The sequence below is a fragment of the Megalobrama amblycephala genome, linkage group LG3 (genome assembly GCF_018812025.1).
Source record: "Megalobrama amblycephala isolate DHTTF-2021 linkage group LG3, ASM1881202v1, whole genome shotgun sequence".
In the NCBI taxonomy this organism is placed as follows: Eukaryota; Metazoa; Chordata; class Actinopteri; order Cypriniformes; family Xenocyprididae; genus Megalobrama; species Megalobrama amblycephala.
Window position 1 is genome coordinate 9,045,265 of NC_063046.1, and position 18,131 is coordinate 9,063,395.

The window sequence follows — 18,131 nt, forward strand, 5'->3', positions numbered from 1 at the left end:
TTTATTATTTTATGGTCAATATGAAATCAAAATTGATACACTCTTAATCTTAATGTGCTTGATTCATCAGTCCTTAAAAAAATGCTTTATTACAATGTACAATTTTGCTTCACCTTTATTTCAGCTGATGTCATGAATATCTAATTCATAAGTCATCTTTTTTTTCAATGAATATCCACTCAGACATGATTTTATTGCTTCATGTGTTCACAGCTGAATCTTAAATCACTGTCCCTCTTTCTTTTTAACTTTTTTTCTTTTCTTTTTTTCACAGAAACCTGTCCAGGAACCCTCTGTCGACACTCTCTTGGCAGCTTTTTCAGCACCTTCAGCTGGCCGAACTGTAAGTTCATCCTGCATTGGTTAAAGGGTTCACCTAAAAATGAAAATTGTGTCATAATTTACTCACCCTCAAGTTGTTCCAAACCTGTTTGAATTTCTTTCTTCTGCAAAAGTACACAAAAGTAACCAAACAGTTGATGGGCCCCATGATGGACCCCTCAAAAAATATGGAAGTATGGAAGTCAATGGGGTCCATCAACTAGTTACTGACATTCTTCAAAATATCTTCTTTTGTGTTCAGCAGAAGAAAGAAATTCATACAGGTTTGAAACAACTTGAGGGTGAGTAAATGATGACACAATTTTCATTTTTAGGTGAACTATCCCTTTAACAGTATTCCACCAAAGTGAGATTACTACATGAATTTAGTCGCCAAATCACACTATAAACACACCAAGCAATGATTCCTCAGTCTATGATAAATGTCAAAACTCTCTCTGCACAGATTTTCTGTGATAAGCAGCACTCGCCTGCCAAATTGGACGCTGAAATCCAGGCTTGATACTCAGTTGCATTGCTGTGTTCATCAGAAATGTGTTCTGCACATTACTGTCAACTAATTTGTTTGTGCACCCACCGCTCTCCCCCCTCAAATAGACTTGTGTCTCTGTCAAATCAAAACTTCTCCAGTGATGAAGCAGAAACACTCTTTACATGTCTGCGAACAATCAAGTTGCTTGTGCTGGATAATTAAGACATGGCGTTGAAATGTATTGGTCTTGTCTGCTGGGAGCCTGACCTCATTTTCTTGTTTGTCATGAATATTTGAGCAATCTACATGTACATAAAGTGATGAGTTTGTTTATTGATTGTGAGCGACGACATGGTGCTGTTGTGTTGTGTTTAAAATGACAAAACCATTCAATTTTTTTTTATTTGATACGTCCCGTCCTCGTTCTTTATTGTGGCTGAACACAACTTGCAGAGCCACTGACATATGTCCTGCTTAATTTTTTATTATGCACATTTTTGGCCTTTCATTTCAGAATGTGTTGAGGGATTTCGGGACTGTGTGCAGTGCTGTCTTTTCCTGTTCTGGCTGATGTGGATATTGTGGATGATGATATAAACAACGCATGTTATTTGTCCAAATCTGTCCTCTTGGAAATTAGAAATTAATTGTTAACTGTTATGGTGAATTAAGCATATTTACCAGGTGGGGTGCTTTAGAGATCATTTCAGCAACAGTTCCAAGATTAAATTCAGTACTAAAGTACTGAATTTTTGCTGCCAAAACAGCCCTGACCCGTCGAGGCATGAACTCCGCTAGACCCCTGAAGGTGTGCTGTGGTATCTGACACCAAGATGTTAGCAGCAGATCCTTTAAGTCCTGATGTGGAGCCTCCATGGATCAGACTTGTTTGTTCAGCACATCCCACAGATGCTTGATTGGATTGAGATCTGGGGAATTTGGAGGCCAAGACAACACCTCAAACTCATTGTTGTGCTCCTCAAACCATTCCTGAACCATTTTTGCTTTGTGGCAGGGTGCAATAACCTTCTTCCATTGCTCCGTGTTCCAGTTCTGATGCTCACGTGTCCACTGTTGGCTCTTTCGGCGGTGGACAGGGGTCAGCATGGGCACCCTGACTGGTCTGCAGCTATGCAGCTCCATACGCAACAAATTGTGATGCACTGTGTATTCTGACACCTTTCTATCAGAACCAGCATTAACTTCTTGAGCAATTTGAGCTACAGTAGCTCTTCTGTTGGATCAGACCACACGAGCCTTCGCTCCCCATGTGCATCAATGAGCCTCGGCCGCCCATGACCCTGTCGCCGGTTCACCACTGTTCCTTCCTTGGAGAACTTTGATAGATATTGACCACTGCAGACCGGGAACACCCCACAAGAGCTGCAGTTTTGGAGATGCTCTGACCCATTCGTTTAGAAATCACAATTTGGCCCTTGTCAAACTCACTCAAATCCTTATGCTTGCCCATTTTTCCTGCTTCTAACACATCAACTTTGAGGAAAATTCTCTCACTTGCTGCCTAATATATCCACCCACTAACAGGTGTCGTGATGAAGAGATAATCAGTGTTGTTCACTTCACCTGTCAGTGCTCATAATGTTATGCCTGATCGGTGTATCTCACAAGTTTTTTTCCCGCAATTCAGATGAAAAGAAAATCAGACATATGTGCACATATGTGCAGTTTAAAACGTTTTAAGGCCAACAAAATTGGATACCAATTTAAAACCATGTCAACAAATAAATGCATGCACAGTTTTGAGGCAGCTTTAATCGCATGTTTGGTAATTTCGTGACTTAACTTACAACAGAACAATGACGGTCATTGTTCGTAGTTTCTTTTGCGCTTTATGTAAGCTATAATAAAGTAATTATGCAGTGCGCGCCGGCGCATTTTGCGCATGCAATTCTTGAGTGCGCGCCGCGAGCACAGTATAACGGCTGATTGGACAGTCGTGTTAATGTTTCTGAGTAGGGGTGTAACGATTTATCGCAGTACGATATATCGCGATGCAAAAATGTTACGATATGCATTGTAGAGTGATGGCGATGCTTTTACGATATGACGGCAGTCTAATCTTATTGGTTGAGCTGCCAACGTGACCTACTCTGCAAGGTGGAAGTGAGAGAAGCCGGTTGTCACCGCATATAAATGTGTCTCAATCAGCTCTCTAGTTCAGTAAGTGTTTCGGGCACACATTGAATCTTGAGAGAGCGCAGTTCATGGTTGCATAGCAACGGCCGACGCCACGGGAGCGCAAGCGCTTTGGAAAGAAGGAGAAGCGGTGCGGCACCTTCCACGCGTTTTTAGACGCGATATGTGAACAGTCCCTATTCATAATTCTAAGTTCATGTTAAATTTAACATTCTTTTTCAGTGACAGACAGGCCTATTCAGCTGTTGATCTGAATACAGAAGGTTTTTATTAAACCTTGAAATGTGATCTTGTATGTACAACAAGAAAAATTATTGAAATTTGTTAATGTTTTTTGAATAAATCTTGTTTGAATTTCAGTTTCATTTTGTTCAAAATATCGTGATACCTATCGTATCGTGAACTCCGTATCGAGATACGTACCGTATCGTGAGCTGAGCGTATCGCTACACCCCTATTTCTGAGTTTTACCGACATAGCCTGACAACGTCTCATCTGACTGCAGTTCACTGTTGTTCAAATGAAGCTCCCTCATCGTCACCTAACGTTATCTTTTCCGCGCTCGTTTGACAGTCGGAATGCGTGTCTGAATGAATCACTGAATGAGTGTCCCATTTGTTGTGGTTGTAAAGAAACAGTTCTATATAAACGCAGCGTTTTACTTGATGTTTAAAAAAAAAAAAAAAAACTTTTATTTTTGGTATTTTATATATGGTGGTTTGTGGAGTAGCATCACCCGGGAGGGATATTTTTTTATCCCCCCCCCGGGGATAAAAATAATTCAGCAGAGGCAGGGATACATAGACCCAAAGGGGGGAAAATCCCCCCCATCCCCCCCCTACAAATCGCCCCTGGGTGTAGGTTGCGGTAGAAATGAGGCGTTTACGGACTTCAATAAACAGGGTATTTATTATCACAAGGAAACAGAGAACCATACACACATATAAACTAACAATAAGGACCGACAAGAGAGTGCAAAGAGTGAGTCCAACTTAAAGGGAGTGCTGACGATGACAACAGGTGAAGGGAATCCAGGAATGGCGGGAAGGCTGATGAGGGAAGTGTAGACAGGTGATGAACAGGGAGGATTCTGGGAAACGGAGTCCGGGACAGGTGTGATTGTAACATTACCTCCCCCTCCCCAGTAGGCGCGTCCTCACGCCGTAACAATGGGGGCGATTTGTAGGGGGGGAGGGGGGGTGGGCGCCCTGGAGACCTTCATGCAGGTGCGGAGGGAGGTGCAGACGGGTGTGGAGGTCTCCAGGACGGGTCTAGGAGCTCGGGCCGTCACGGCGGGTCAGGAGTCTTGGGCGGCCATGGTGGATCCTGAGCCCCACCCACATGTGTTCCACCCACATGTTCCTCACATGGGGGGCAGGAAGGGTTCGTGGAATGGAGTGAGCTGCTGGAGCCGATTCGTGGACTGCTGGAGCGGGCTCGTGGGAAGCTGGAGCTACTGTCTCCATCCAAAAGTCAATAAGCCAAGCATTCATTTTACTCACTGGAGACTTGGGCTGCTCGGAGGCAGAATTCACTGGAGACTGGGGCTGCTTGGCGGCCTTCTTTTTCAGCCATCTGGGCCTAGCAGTGGACTTTTCTTTGGGTGGCTTGGGCTTTTTGTCAGGCAGGACACCAGGGGAATACCCACTGGAGGTGTATGTAGGGGAAACTGGCAGTTGGCGAACTGGCCAGGCCGCTTGTATTTCTGCAGGAACTGGACGAGGAAAACACGATTCTTTTTGAACCTCTTCAACTTCAAAATCAGAACCTTTCAGAAAGAGAATCAGATAAATAGTCTCGACTAGGGAAAAAAAACATGCAGGTTCACTAAAGCGAATCGTGTCCTCATCCAGACCCGCCAGAAAACAAGCGTTAAGTGGGGCATCCGGCCAGTTCACCAAGTAAGCAAGCTCAGAAAATTCCTCCACATACCTCTCCAGTGGGCGACCGTCCTGCCGAAATCCCCAAAAACGATCGACCGCTGAAGTGAGCTCCTTGCTGGGAGGCAGGCGCTGGCATTTCTCCGAGGTCAATGGAACGAGGAAGATACCCATTTTGTTTGCTGAAGTCCAGCGGTTGGGTCCGTTCTTCTGTTACAGTGGTGTTGGTTGCGGTAGAGACGAGGCGTTTACAGACTTCAATAAACAGGGTATTTATTATCACAAGGAAACAGAGAACCATACACACATATAAACTAACAATAAGACCCGACAAGGGAGTGCTAGGAGTGAGTCCAACTTAAAGGGAGTGCCTTTAAAGGGAGTACCTTTTTTTTTTTATTTTATTTTTTTTATTCCATGGCGGAAACAAACCAATCTGTAAATGTCAGGAAAATTATAATGTTCAGACCTGAAAAAGTTGTGGAAATGAATGAAATCTTAATGGAAATTTCTAGAGTGAATATAAATCTTTGTAGTTATTCCATTCACCTCTTTTGCTATTGTTCCCTTTCAGTCAGTCATGTTCAGCATTACGTCTCCGTTCCCTATTTCCTAAAGAATCTTTAACTATTAATGATGAATGACTGTGAAGTGAGAACTCATTGGATAAATGTTGTGGGAAACCCTGCTAAAATGACATCACTAGATGCGTTTACATGGAGCATTGTATTACAGTCGGTTTAAAAGTCCAAAACGAATGAAAATGCTCCATGTAAACACCTCAATCGGAATAAAAATGCCCAAACCGATTCAAATTTCCTTTTCTAATCCAAAAAAAATCTTTTAAATTTACGGTAAAATAACTTATTTCATTAACTGATATAATGTTAATTTACCAACCTAATGAAGTACTAATATCTGTTTTGTACCTTTATAATACACTGACAGTCACCAAACACAGTGGTGATAAGAGTCACATGATGAATCAAAATTCATCACAAGCAGATTTTCCACAAGCTGAGAAGGACAACACTAACATATAGAAGGAGCACACAGTGTCACACACTAAACACCATCATGCATGAAATTTTAAAAATGCAATAAACATTAATTTAACAACATTAGATGTAACATAAAAACCTAATGTACATAACTGATTAGAAAAAAATGAGAAAAACTAAGAAGAAACAGAGTTATTTCAACGAAAATATATCAAATGTGAAGTGTCACGCAGGGAATTGTGGGAATGTCAATTTACGGTTTTTCACTGTAAATTTTACAATGAATTATTATTTTTCACTTCCAAAAACTGTGAATTTAATGGTATTTTACCGTAAAATTACATTAAATGTACCATTAGATCTATTACAGTTATTCACCGTATATAGTACGGAAACTTTCTGTAAACCAATTGACAGTTTTTCACCGCAGCATTTTTACAGTCTTTTACTGTTAAAATCACGGTCATTTTTTACAGTAAACACTTGATTGGACTGAAAACTTCAACTGGAAAATGTTGTGCATGTGCAATGACATAGAAAGAGTGTAATCATGTATGACGCATGGAACTAGCTGATGTTGTCGTTAAATATAATGTATTACTGTTATGCCAATCTAAAATTCTCTGTGAAGTGGTGTAAATGCGCACATCAACCTGATCACTTTATTTTGCATTGATGTTTGGATTCATCAATTGGAATGATTTCATTCTGATTGAAAAAAAAAAAGTGTCCATATAAATGTAACTACTGTTGTAATGTACATATTATCTTTACTGCCACAATAAATTGTCAAGCATATCCAAAACAATGACTGTACCAACAGACAAAATTAAACAGGACATATGCAAATGCTGCGATGTTAAAGGGTTAGTTGTAAGACAATAAATCCAGACATTTAAAGGGATAATTCACACAAAAATGATAATTCTGTCATCATTATCAGACCTTCATGTTGTTCCAAAAAAAAATGTCTTGGTTGTTGTTTTCCATACAGTGGAAGTCAGTGGGCTCCAATGTTGTTTAGACTCCAAAGTTCTTCAAAATATCTTCTTTTGTGTTCCACAGCAGAAAGTCTACAGGTTTGGAACGACATGAGGGTGAGTAAACGATGACAGAATTTTCATTTTTGGGTGAACTATCCCTTTAAAAGTCTGGAATTATTAAAACAGTATGCATGATGTGTCCATTTAAAATGATGTTTCAGAGTTCTCTTGCTATTCTGTATTATCTGAGAGTGACATTCACGACTGGCATGATGTGTCATCAAAATGATTTATCATATGGTTAAACTACACTTAAGATGAAAATGAAAAACTGCATTGCAATAAATCCAACAAAGTCATTGTCTTCAAGGACACTTAGTAGACAAACATTTGCAGACTTCATTAGCATAATGTCTGAGTGTCTCCTCTATCTATCTATCTATCTATCTATCTATCTATCTATCTATCTATCTATCTATCTATCTATCTATCTATCTATCTATCTATCTCCTTTTCGAAGGAAGTGACATCAAGATGGGCTTAAAGATTATAGCTCACTATGTTTTAGCCTTTAGTTTTGACAGTATGACTGTTGGGATGAAATGACAGTTACTTTGATTGAAAAAAATATATTACAGGAAATATGTATTTACTTAGCTTAAAGGGTGTTTTTTTTTTTTTTTTCACTCACAAGAACCAACCGTTCAGCAAAACATTCATTATTGCCAATTAGATTCAAAAAATACAGACATTTCTCCATAGATTTTCACAAATGCAGCAGTAGATAAACAGCAATATTTATCAAAACTATAAGTATATATTTTTTGATAAATGTTGCTTTTTATCTACTACTACTACATTTGTGAAAATCTATGGAAAAATGACTTTTTTTCCCCTTTTTTGAATCTAATTATAGATCTAATTATATTATAAATTTTGAGATTGTGAGAAAAAGTCAAACTTGTGAAACAGGTATGTAAACTCGCAGTTATGAGTTTATATCTTGCAATTGTGTGATATAAAGTCGCAATTAAAAAAAAAATAGAATTGTGAGAAAAATTCACTATTATTATTATTATTATTATTATTATTATTATTATTTAATTCTGTGATGGAAATGAGCTTCCATAATAATCTTTAAATGTCAGGGAAATTATATTCAGACCTGGAAAAGTCATGGAAATTAATGAAATCTGAACGTCAAGGAAATTTCTCAAGTGAATGTAAATCTTTCTAGTTAATCCAGTCAGCTCTTTTGTTAGTTTTTAAGGAGTGAAATCTCCTGAATGCTTTAAAATAAAATGGATGCTGCATCTCTGCAATGAAAGAAGAGGCAAAGAAAAGAACAACTGGATAAATTGCATTTATTTCCACTGAATATACTTTGTTACCAAACAAATTTGAACTTCGCTGAACAAATTGCATGTATTATGGAGATTAATGGTGTAGATTGGTATCAGTTTTGTTGCTGTGGTGCTGTAATAACGGTGTAATCTTCAAAGCTAGATGAGATTCACTGGCATTATTGATTTTCAGACCCAGTGAATCCATCCTAACAGTCATTGTAATATAATATCAGCCTGAGGGTTTGGAAGAAGAATGGAGAATTCAGACTTTATCCTTTAGGACAGTGGCTCTCAACCGGTGGGTCACAGGTCTGATCTGACGGGGTCACGGAGAGCAGGGGAAACCATGAAAATATTGAAATTCAGGAGACATTCGGAAAACAAATAATAACCATATAATACATTTAAATGTTAATTTTTAAATATATATTTTTAAGCAGTTTTAGTAGTATGTTGGGTCTCATTCGAATTTTTTTTTAAGCAAACCAGTTCTTCCATGTTTTGTTTTATTCTTCAAATGAAATTGATCCCATTAGATTCAGAAGAGTTTCTTTGCATCTTTCAGTTTTGTTTCTCAATATCTTTCAATTGCACACGCACAACTAAACCTCATCAGCATGCATAATCATGTTATGGGCTGTCAATCATTGTTGATGATAGTCAGGCCCCCCGCTGGCCGTCGCTGGTTTATTCCTGGCAGCGTAAATTATGCCTGAGTTTAAACTCAAAGCACGTGTAATTACTTAGAAAATGAAACACATCTTTTTTTTTTTATTGTTGTTAGACTCAACTTCTTGAAAAAACAGTTTCACATTTCTCTCAGAATGAGATTCAAATCACTTTGGCAATTCTACCTGTCGGCTTATTCCATGCTGTACAGATGCATTTGTTCTTGCGGATGACCTGACTCCTGGAGGTTTGCAGAAAGGGATTTGCAAAATAATGAAGGGCTCTGGAAAAATACAGTAGTGTATTTTCTAACCCGAGCATACAGATTAATGGACTAAAGTTTCACGCTGAGATCAAAGCCTGTGGGTAATGATATACAGTTCATCACGTTGTGAGCGCCTCATCTTTCTTTCCATTCAGCCACTGTGACTGTGTTTTTCAAGAAGTGAAATGTTGAATTGTTTCAGTAATCGATGGTTTCACATGTACCTACAGTATTTGTCAGCATAATATGCAGATCATCAAAAATTTAATTAGTTTTAGAAGAGAAATTCTATTATTATTTTATAATATATTATATACGTAAATATGAATATTTAATAAATAATATATAATAGAAACATGTTATGTCCTATCAATGATTATATTTTCTATGCAAATCAAGTAATAATGCACCTAGGACTGGAACTATATTTTTGCAGTCTTTGCAGAAAAAATTGCAATCTGTAAGATTTTTTTTTTTTAATGCTCACCAAGGCTGCGTTTATTTGCTCAAAAATACAGTAAAAAGAGTAATATTGTGAAATATTACTACAATCTAAAATAACTGTTTTCTATTCAAATATACTGTAAAATATAATTTATTCCTGTGATCAAAGCTGAATTTTCAGCATCATTACTCCAGTCTTTAGTATCACATGATCCTTCAGAAATCATTCTGATAAGCTGATTTTCTGCTCAAGAAACATTTATTATTATTATCAATGTTCAAAACAGTTGTGTTGGTTCATATTTTTGTGGATTCTTTGGTGAATAGAATGTTCAAAAGATTTATTTGAACTGGAATATTGAACGGTAAATTATGAGTGTATATGTATACACACACACACACACACACACACTCATAAAAAATCCACATATATAAAAACACTATATTAAAAACAACAAATATCTAGAAGGTTTTAAGACCTGCCTTCAGAAAATGTGTCTTGAGGTGTTTGTTTGTTTATTTTGCATTTTTTTTTTTTTTTTTTTTTTTTTGCATAATATACATTTACTGATCTCATGTTTTAGTAACTAAATCTTCAATGTCACTGCTTGGAATAGGAATTATATGTTATGTGCACTTGCCAGTTTTACAGCTTTGAAATGTAAATATCCATGCTTTTAATGTTATTTATGTTATACATCATGTATGCGACGTCAAAAGATGCAGCTGACAAAATGCTCATGTGTGCATTTGAGTGCATGTCATGCAATGGTAAACATTCAATTGGCAGCTTTTTTCAAAACAGGCTACAAAACAGTCCCCCTGGAGCAGCCTGTGGTTATGTGTCTTACTCAAGGGCATGATGAGGATTGCTTATGGATCTCCCCATGTGGGAAACCTACAACCTTTTAGTAATCAGCCTGGGTCACTATTTCACACCACACTGGAGATCGTGTCACAGAACTGCTGTTTTCAACCAGGGCAGGAAAATGCTGACAGATTTTGTATGCCCAGCTCTGAGTTAACAGTGGTGTTTGGGGATTGTATAACTACCGTTAACTGTGTGTTGTTGATGCAGGAGGCTGGAGGGAGTCGTATTTGACTGTGGCTGTGAGATCCGATGGATTCAGCTCTGGCAGCTGCGAGGTGAAGCCGGCCTGCACACCCAGCAACTCTACTGCAAGAACGGCGCATACAAGATTCGTCTGAGATCAATGAGCATTGCCCAGTGTGGTAAGACATCTTTCTTCATAAATAATACAGCTGTAGGCCAAGCATGCACTATGTCTTTTTATATAAGATTATATTACTTGTATGATGCAATGCTTATTTCACATTATGATGCAGTATTGGGGAGAACAGGGTAAGATCTGTCAGTTACAATGTCCTTGTAATGAAAGAAAAGTATGCATATTTTTGTCATGCAAACATATTTAGAAAAAAAACATCATATACTGATGAGAAAAGCATATTTTTCATAAAAAAAAAAGAGTAAAGTAAAAGTTTAGTAAAGTAACTAAAGCTTTATTTAAAGTAAAGCTTTATTTATAGATGTATATAGCACCTTTTAAAAAGATTCTTTACAGAAGAAATACATCTGTGCATTCACACACACAAAAAAAGAAAGAAAAACATACACATAACAGAAATAATATAATAATAAAAAAATACAACAATAAAATAAACCAAGGAAAGGCCCTAGATTCAACGAACAAGTTACTATTGGATGTTCGGAACGATCTTGCTTGAGTATTTTTATTCAACAAATTAGAAAGGTATTTTGGGGCAGTGCCAGGAAGACATTCAAAAACTAATAAGAGGATCTTGAATTCAGTTATGAGTGATACAGGCAGCCAGTGAAGGGATCCGAGTGTTTGATGACCCAACTTAAACGCTATTGCAATAATCAAGTCTAGATAACAAATTCATGAACAACTTTCTCATTGTCAGAAGGGGAGAGAATATCACATACTTTGGAGATGTGATAATATGCTGTTTTAGTAGCTTTGCTATGTTTTTTAACACTGAGGTCACTATTAAACATGATTCCTAAGTTGACCTGATTACTGGATTTTAGTGATAGAGAGTCAAGATATGAGCAATAGATGTTCTCTGTGCATCATTATCATAACTTATCTTTGTTTAGCTGTAGAAAGTTATGTGACATCCACAATTTTATGCTCTCTGTGCAGTCCAGCAGGGTGAAAATTGTGTTGGGGGATTCTAGCACAAGTGAAAGATAGTTGCATGTCATCTGCATACTGGTGAAAGGAAATACTGTACTGATTAATTACACCAGTTAAATGAAGGTGAAATAATAGAGGACCCAAAACTGAGCCTCGAGGAACACCACAAGATATGACATAACGCCTGGAGGTGTAGGTATCCTGAAATACAGTTAGGCATAATATTTACCTAATTTCCCGCTTAGGGGGGGAAAACAGGAATAGATTTTTCTTTACCATGCTAATTGCCATGCTAGCTATAGTTTACACCAACTGTTATACTTTGCTATTAGCAAACAAAATTATCACACCATATTAATTTGTTAATTATGGACTGGTGGTAAAAAAAAATTAAATAAAAATCAATCTCTGATGTATTTAGTATAAATTCTTATAAGGATGCAATCAAAGAATAGACTTGCTTTGATCTAGACCTGCCAGATATCAGCGTTGCTCACAGTAACCTCACTGTGATGGAGGGCGATAATGTGACACTCAGCTGTAATGGCTCTGGCTCTCCGGTACCTGAGGTGGACTGGACTGTGAACGGCCTTCACTCCATCAACACGCACCAGGTGAGCTCCATTCATCCCACACCAAACAAACTGTTTAACCTTATTTTCAATCTAACCATAGCATAATGTTTCTCGTCTGCCCTCCAGTCGAATGTCTATTGGCCCAACATTCACTCGATCAACCTGACACTGGTCAACGTGAGCAGAGATGACAATGGATTTGTTCTGACCTGCATCTCTGAGAATGTGGTTGGGATGACCAATGTGTCCCTTCAGCTGGCTGTGCTATGTACGTATATTTTACTTGTTACAGGTTTTCATGTCTCATTCTTAATGGTGTTGCTCACACTGAAATGATACATCAAATTATGCAGCTTGTTGAGGAAAGATATGCTGGTACTTTTAGTGATCAGGGGCTGGATTAGTTAAGAATGTTAGTAGTTGGAAATGTTCTTTTTTCCCTAAAGATTGTTCTGAAGACAAAACTTAAGAAGAGTTTGAATTCTTAAAAAAAGAATATTCTTAAAATTCATTGTAAATAACTTTATTAAAGGTAACCACCATCCCAGACACAGGATGCGTTCACTCTAGCAGCACACACACGGCACATAAAAAAGTGCTATTTCAAGCCAGTAGCAACAAAAATAGTGTGCACACTTAATAGTAATTATCACAGCAGGCAGTGCAAAAAGACAACCTTTGAGGTGTTTTTCATTGAGTTGATGAGTGAGCCTTTGGAAACAACTGCCATACGGTCAGAAAACAACATACACATTCGAATTGGAGGGAGACAGCCTTCGCTCCAGCCTTTCTTGCAGGAAAGAAAGCACAGAGCTGATCGAGCATTTATGGAGGTCTTCCTGATGGGAAGAACACCAGTTAACGAACAGACTCCACTTCAAGGCATAAGCTCGCCTAGTAGAGGGGGCTCTGGCTTGAGTGATCGTTTCTGCCATTGCTGGTGGTAGGCCACATCAGTCTGCCGTGTCCCGTGCAATTGCGGTGCATTTATGCCCACAAAGTGCTGCCCCATCCCTGAGAAAGCAGGTCCTTCTTCAGGGGAATTTGATAGGAAGAGGCTGTTGTGAGGACCATAAGGCCCATAGAACCAGGTCCAGGTGGGCCAATAGGGCGCAACCATCAAGACCTGCTCCTTGTCCTCCCTGACCTGTGCGAGCGATCTCACTGGGGTAAAGGCATATTTGCGTAGGCCCCAGGGCCAGCTGTGTGGCAAGACTTTGGAGAGGCAAACAGGTCTACCTGCACGTCTCTGAAATGTCTCCATATCAGCTGGAACACCTGGGGTGAAGTCTCCATTTTCCCGGGAACATGAGCTGTCATGAGAGAATGTCAGCTGCACGATTGAGCTTTCCCAGAATGTAAATGGCATGGAGCGACCTGAGCCACTGCTGACTCCAGAGGAGGAGATGGGTGGTGAGTTGTGAGTTGTGACATGAACATAGTCCACCCTGATGGTTGATGTACGTCACCGTCGCTGTGTTGTTCGTCCAGACCAGCATATGCTTGTCCCGCACCATTGGTCAGTACTGCTAGCAACTTGAGGCAGTTGATATGCCACTGCAGTTGATGTCCTATCTAAGAGCCAAAGCCCGTTGCATACAGTGCCCCAGCCATATGCATCAATCCAAGCGGCATGACTGCAGCTGCGGATGCCATATGCCCCAGGTGCCTGAAATAGTGGAGCTGCTGTTTTCCCCCTTAATGAATTCAGGCAGTTCAGCACCGACTGTGCGCACTCGATCATGAGATCATGTTGACTGAATCCAAACCGCAGGAATGATCTGTGTCGAGGTAAAATGAAAGTATGCGTCCTTCAGGTCGATTGCTGCAAACCAATCTTGGGGTTGAACGTACGTGAGGATGTTTTTCTACGTTAGCATCTTGAATGGGAGCTTGTGAAGGGCCAGATTCAAGATTGGCTGTAACCCACCGCCTTTCTTGAGAACGATGAAGTACGGGCTGTAAAACCCTGATCTCAGCTGGAGGGGCCAGCTCTATTGTGTCCTTTGCCAACAGGACCGCAATCTCTGCGTGCATGACAGGGGCATCCTTGTCTGCCACTGAGGTAAACTTGTGGGGACACTGGGCGAACTAAATCGCATAGCCGAGTCTGATTGTCCGAATGAGCCAACGAGACGAGCTGGGAAGTGCTAGCCAAGCCCCCAGACACAGTGAAAGCAGCACTAATGGAAGTACAGACACACCAGTGGAGGGGCAGGGAAGTTCCTGTGAGGGAGTGGCTGGAGATGTATGAGGACGCATTGTATCCCTGAACCACAAACTCCTGCGCTGTGGTGAGAGAAGAGGGGGATGACAGTTAGGAAGCATAGTGTCACTCACTGTCAAACCACACCTCGTGTGACCCAGAGATTGAGGAAACCGCTCTACAAACTCTTTTATTAAGGATTCTCCACCCACACAGGATCCCTTCATCTCTTGGTTGCCCATGTCAGGGATGGTGTTTTGCCACCGCTTAGAGGGTTTAGTAGCGGCTGAGACGGGCTTTGTTGCCTTTGGGAGTATGCCCACAGCGATGGGCAGGCGGAGGGGATGTGGTCTGGTGGCAGCAGGATGTGTTTGATCTCCCCCGGTACTGCAGAGAACTGCTGGGCATTGTCCTCGACGAAGAGATGGGGGCATGGGAGATATGGGGCATCGAGAAGGCGAACTTTGTCAGCTTCCTTCATCTCAGCCAGGTTCAGTCAGAGATGGCATTCCTGGACCACAAAGGTGGACATCGTACATCATCTGGCCAAGGGATCGCGTGGTGACTTTCGTCTCCCTGAGTTCCTGCATCAACCCCGGCTCAGAACTACCCTTGTGCAGCTCTTTTAGTGCTTTGGCATGATGTACCATGCAAAGCAGAGGCAGCTTGTCCAGCGGCACTGTGAGCCTTAGCAGCAAGCGGTCTGAGCGGCTTTAGATGGGAGGCATGAGTGATTCCACCCGGTGGCAGCACTTTTGTGGGGATAAATGCACAACAATTGCACGTTCCACCTAAGGAATCTCTGCTTAACCTTTTGCTGCCCAACCATCAAGAGCAGTGAGAGTGGATCAAGCAGCGAAGCAGCTTCTCGCAGTAAAAGGTGCCTTCCGCGACTTTGTGACCTCATTATGCACGACCGCATCTATGTCAGTCTGTCGACGTAAAGGCGAACATTAATGACTGATAGTGAACTATATTAGCGTCCACATCAGCACATAGTATTGTTCTGTTTATTCAAAGCATGCTGCAGTTCTGTCATCTGCCACTTGAAATGCTCAATCGCTTTAAAGCAGGATTCTGATTGGCCAATGTTTTTATCTTTCATTAGTTGGTAATTCCAACAATATTGTTTCTCCTCACTCTCGGCTGGGGTCCTGGGGATACGGGGAGAACTTTGGGTTTGGGCTGAATTCCAAGCTCGGAGCCCTCGATCCCCTTGGACAGTACACCAGATATGCTTATTATATATTTTATTACTCTATTCAATCATTTTTGTGAACTCATGAAAACCACTGCCACAGGTATTGTCCATCGGACAATATTTATTTATTTGTTAAAGATTTATTTTTGCCGCCTCATCGTAGATTGAAATCTATAAATCAAAATGTATTGCATTTATGAAGAAAAATTTCAGCACCTAAGGCTCTATCGCTATTATCACATGGTGTACAGTGTCTGTGGGTAGATTAGGACTGTTTGTGATTTGGTCTTAGTGACTTAGGAGTCTCCTAGTGTTTCACACTAGGAGTGACTACTCCTAGTGTTTCACAGATTTAGGAGATAGTTTTAGTGCTAAAATGCTTTGTGAAATACTCTCAGAGCAAAACTTTTGGACTCCTAAAATTAGGACTGACACACCCATTATTTTTAAGTGTTTCTCCTAAATTGGCGATTTAGGAGCTACTTTTAGCCTTAAGATGTTTAGTGAATATGGCCCCAGATTTATACTGAATATATTTTTACTGATTGATATCAGAAAATTATCCACCCTAAACTCACCAGCTGCTTAGCAACACACTAAAACCACTCAGAGCAACCACATAGCTTAAAAAGTCATTTTATTTGAACAATTTGAATATGGGCTGTGAATCCTTATTTAGAAATCACATTAAAAATGCATTTACTGAAATCATTGCAAACTTTAATGCAGATAACACCATAATCCTTCTAAAAAAAATGTATATGTGTCCATGTGTATGGACACATTTAAAATAGAACAAGGTTCTAAATAAACCGATACACCAATTAACAGCTATGAACCTGTAAGCCTTTGTGTTAATTTAATCAGAGAGTGTGCATGCATTTAGGGATCGCGTTAGGTTGTGATACATAAAAATAGACCTCTTTCCCTGCACCGTGTTAAACTGGCTTGAACAGGTATAAGATGAAAATCAGCCAGTGGAAAAACTGAATCTGCAACATTTCCGTGCTTTAATAAGAAAAATCCACCATTCTCGCTGATGCCGTTAATGTTTTAGGACTCAGATATGATCTGACACTCAGGCATCATTATGTTCATTAAACAGCACATGATTTTAAGACAGCGAGTAGATGAAACGCATTACATTTTATAACTCTGCTGACTAATGACTTTGACGTTAAATTGAAATGACAGCAGCAAGATATACAGGCTCTGAGTGGAAAAATTGTCAAGTTTGGTTTTGGTTTTGAACCAAGTACACGGTCTTGTCTTATTAAAAAAGAATAAGGAATGATTGATGATGGCTTACAATCCATTTATATAGCAAATTTAAATATTATATTTAGATTTTTATCCTGTAAAAATTTGGTATCCCATCAATAATAATTATATATGTTTTTTTATAATTTCTATATTTTGCCATATTTCCTTCGACACACTCGTGTATGTATTATATTGGACAGCGAATTTTTATATTTTAAATTTTATTTTAAATGTAATATCCTATTGACTGGATATTGACTATAATGTCAGAACAGACAGATCTGATTTAATTATATGACGATATGGACAATCGGTCCTAAAGATCAGATTCGTGAAACATCACAATTGGGTGCAGTGTCAAAAGAGCCAAAAGGTTTCTGTTTCACTTAGGCGTATTCATAATGAAAGGTGCACCAGTTGGAATTTTGCATTCCGATCAAAAGCTCTGGAATATGAGATGCACATATGGGATGCACATCCCTCCCATTCTTTCTCTCTCCTAGTGGGATTGCAGCAGGACTCCCTAAATGACAGGCCTCATGCAGCAGTGAGAGCAGACAGGCCGAGAGCAAGGGTGCTGCTGCATGCTGATTCTAAAACACATGTCATCTGTTTAGTCGGGATGTGTGCCGAGCCGCTCTACAGGAGGGATCTATCTCTCGTCTAGTCTCATCAGTCAGCCAAGCACAAATCACTTCGGTGAGAGAAGGCAGCTGACAATAATGATGCCTTCTCATTTGAATGACAAACAAATGCGCAGTGTCGGACAAGAAGTTTGCATGCGGTTTACCTTTGAATAGTCTACAATAATATACAGTCTGTGACAGCAAGATTACGAGCCGTCCCTCTGTCAATTCATGCTCTGTCCATTTTTTATTGGAGACCCAATTTATAAACGTAAAGTGAATATTAACATAACAGTAGGCATGACAAGTTTCACTGGTTCCATTGTTAAGAAATCTGTGCATTTCACAGTTGCATTTCACTAAAAAAGTGAGTCTGTTATTTTAAAGGAACAGAAACGTATAAAGGAGTAGAAATTTTATGATTTACTCACTCACGTCATTGTCGTTGTTGTCACCCTCATGTTTTCTGTATTATTTTCTTTTATCTGTGACTGTGAAACATAAAATAAGATATT

At 39.6% G+C, this 18,131-nt stretch overlaps 1 protein-coding gene across 2 annotated transcripts in view; it reads left to right on the forward strand.

Annotated features, from left to right (window-relative positions):
- The window catches only part of ntrk3b (neurotrophic tyrosine kinase, receptor, type 3b), a 153,839-nt gene that overhangs the window by 62,420 nt on the left and 73,288 nt on the right, over positions 1-18,131 (forward strand). For both annotated transcript variants that reach the window (XM_048183729.1, XM_048183730.1), the window contains exons 4-7: positions 275-343; positions 10,638-10,792; positions 12,217-12,359; positions 12,447-12,588. In XM_048183729.1, the coding sequence (XP_048039686.1) occupies positions 275-343; positions 10,638-10,792; positions 12,217-12,359; positions 12,447-12,588 (509 nt within the window). The remainder of the gene's footprint in view (positions 1-274; positions 344-10,637; positions 10,793-12,216; positions 12,360-12,446; positions 12,589-18,131) is intronic.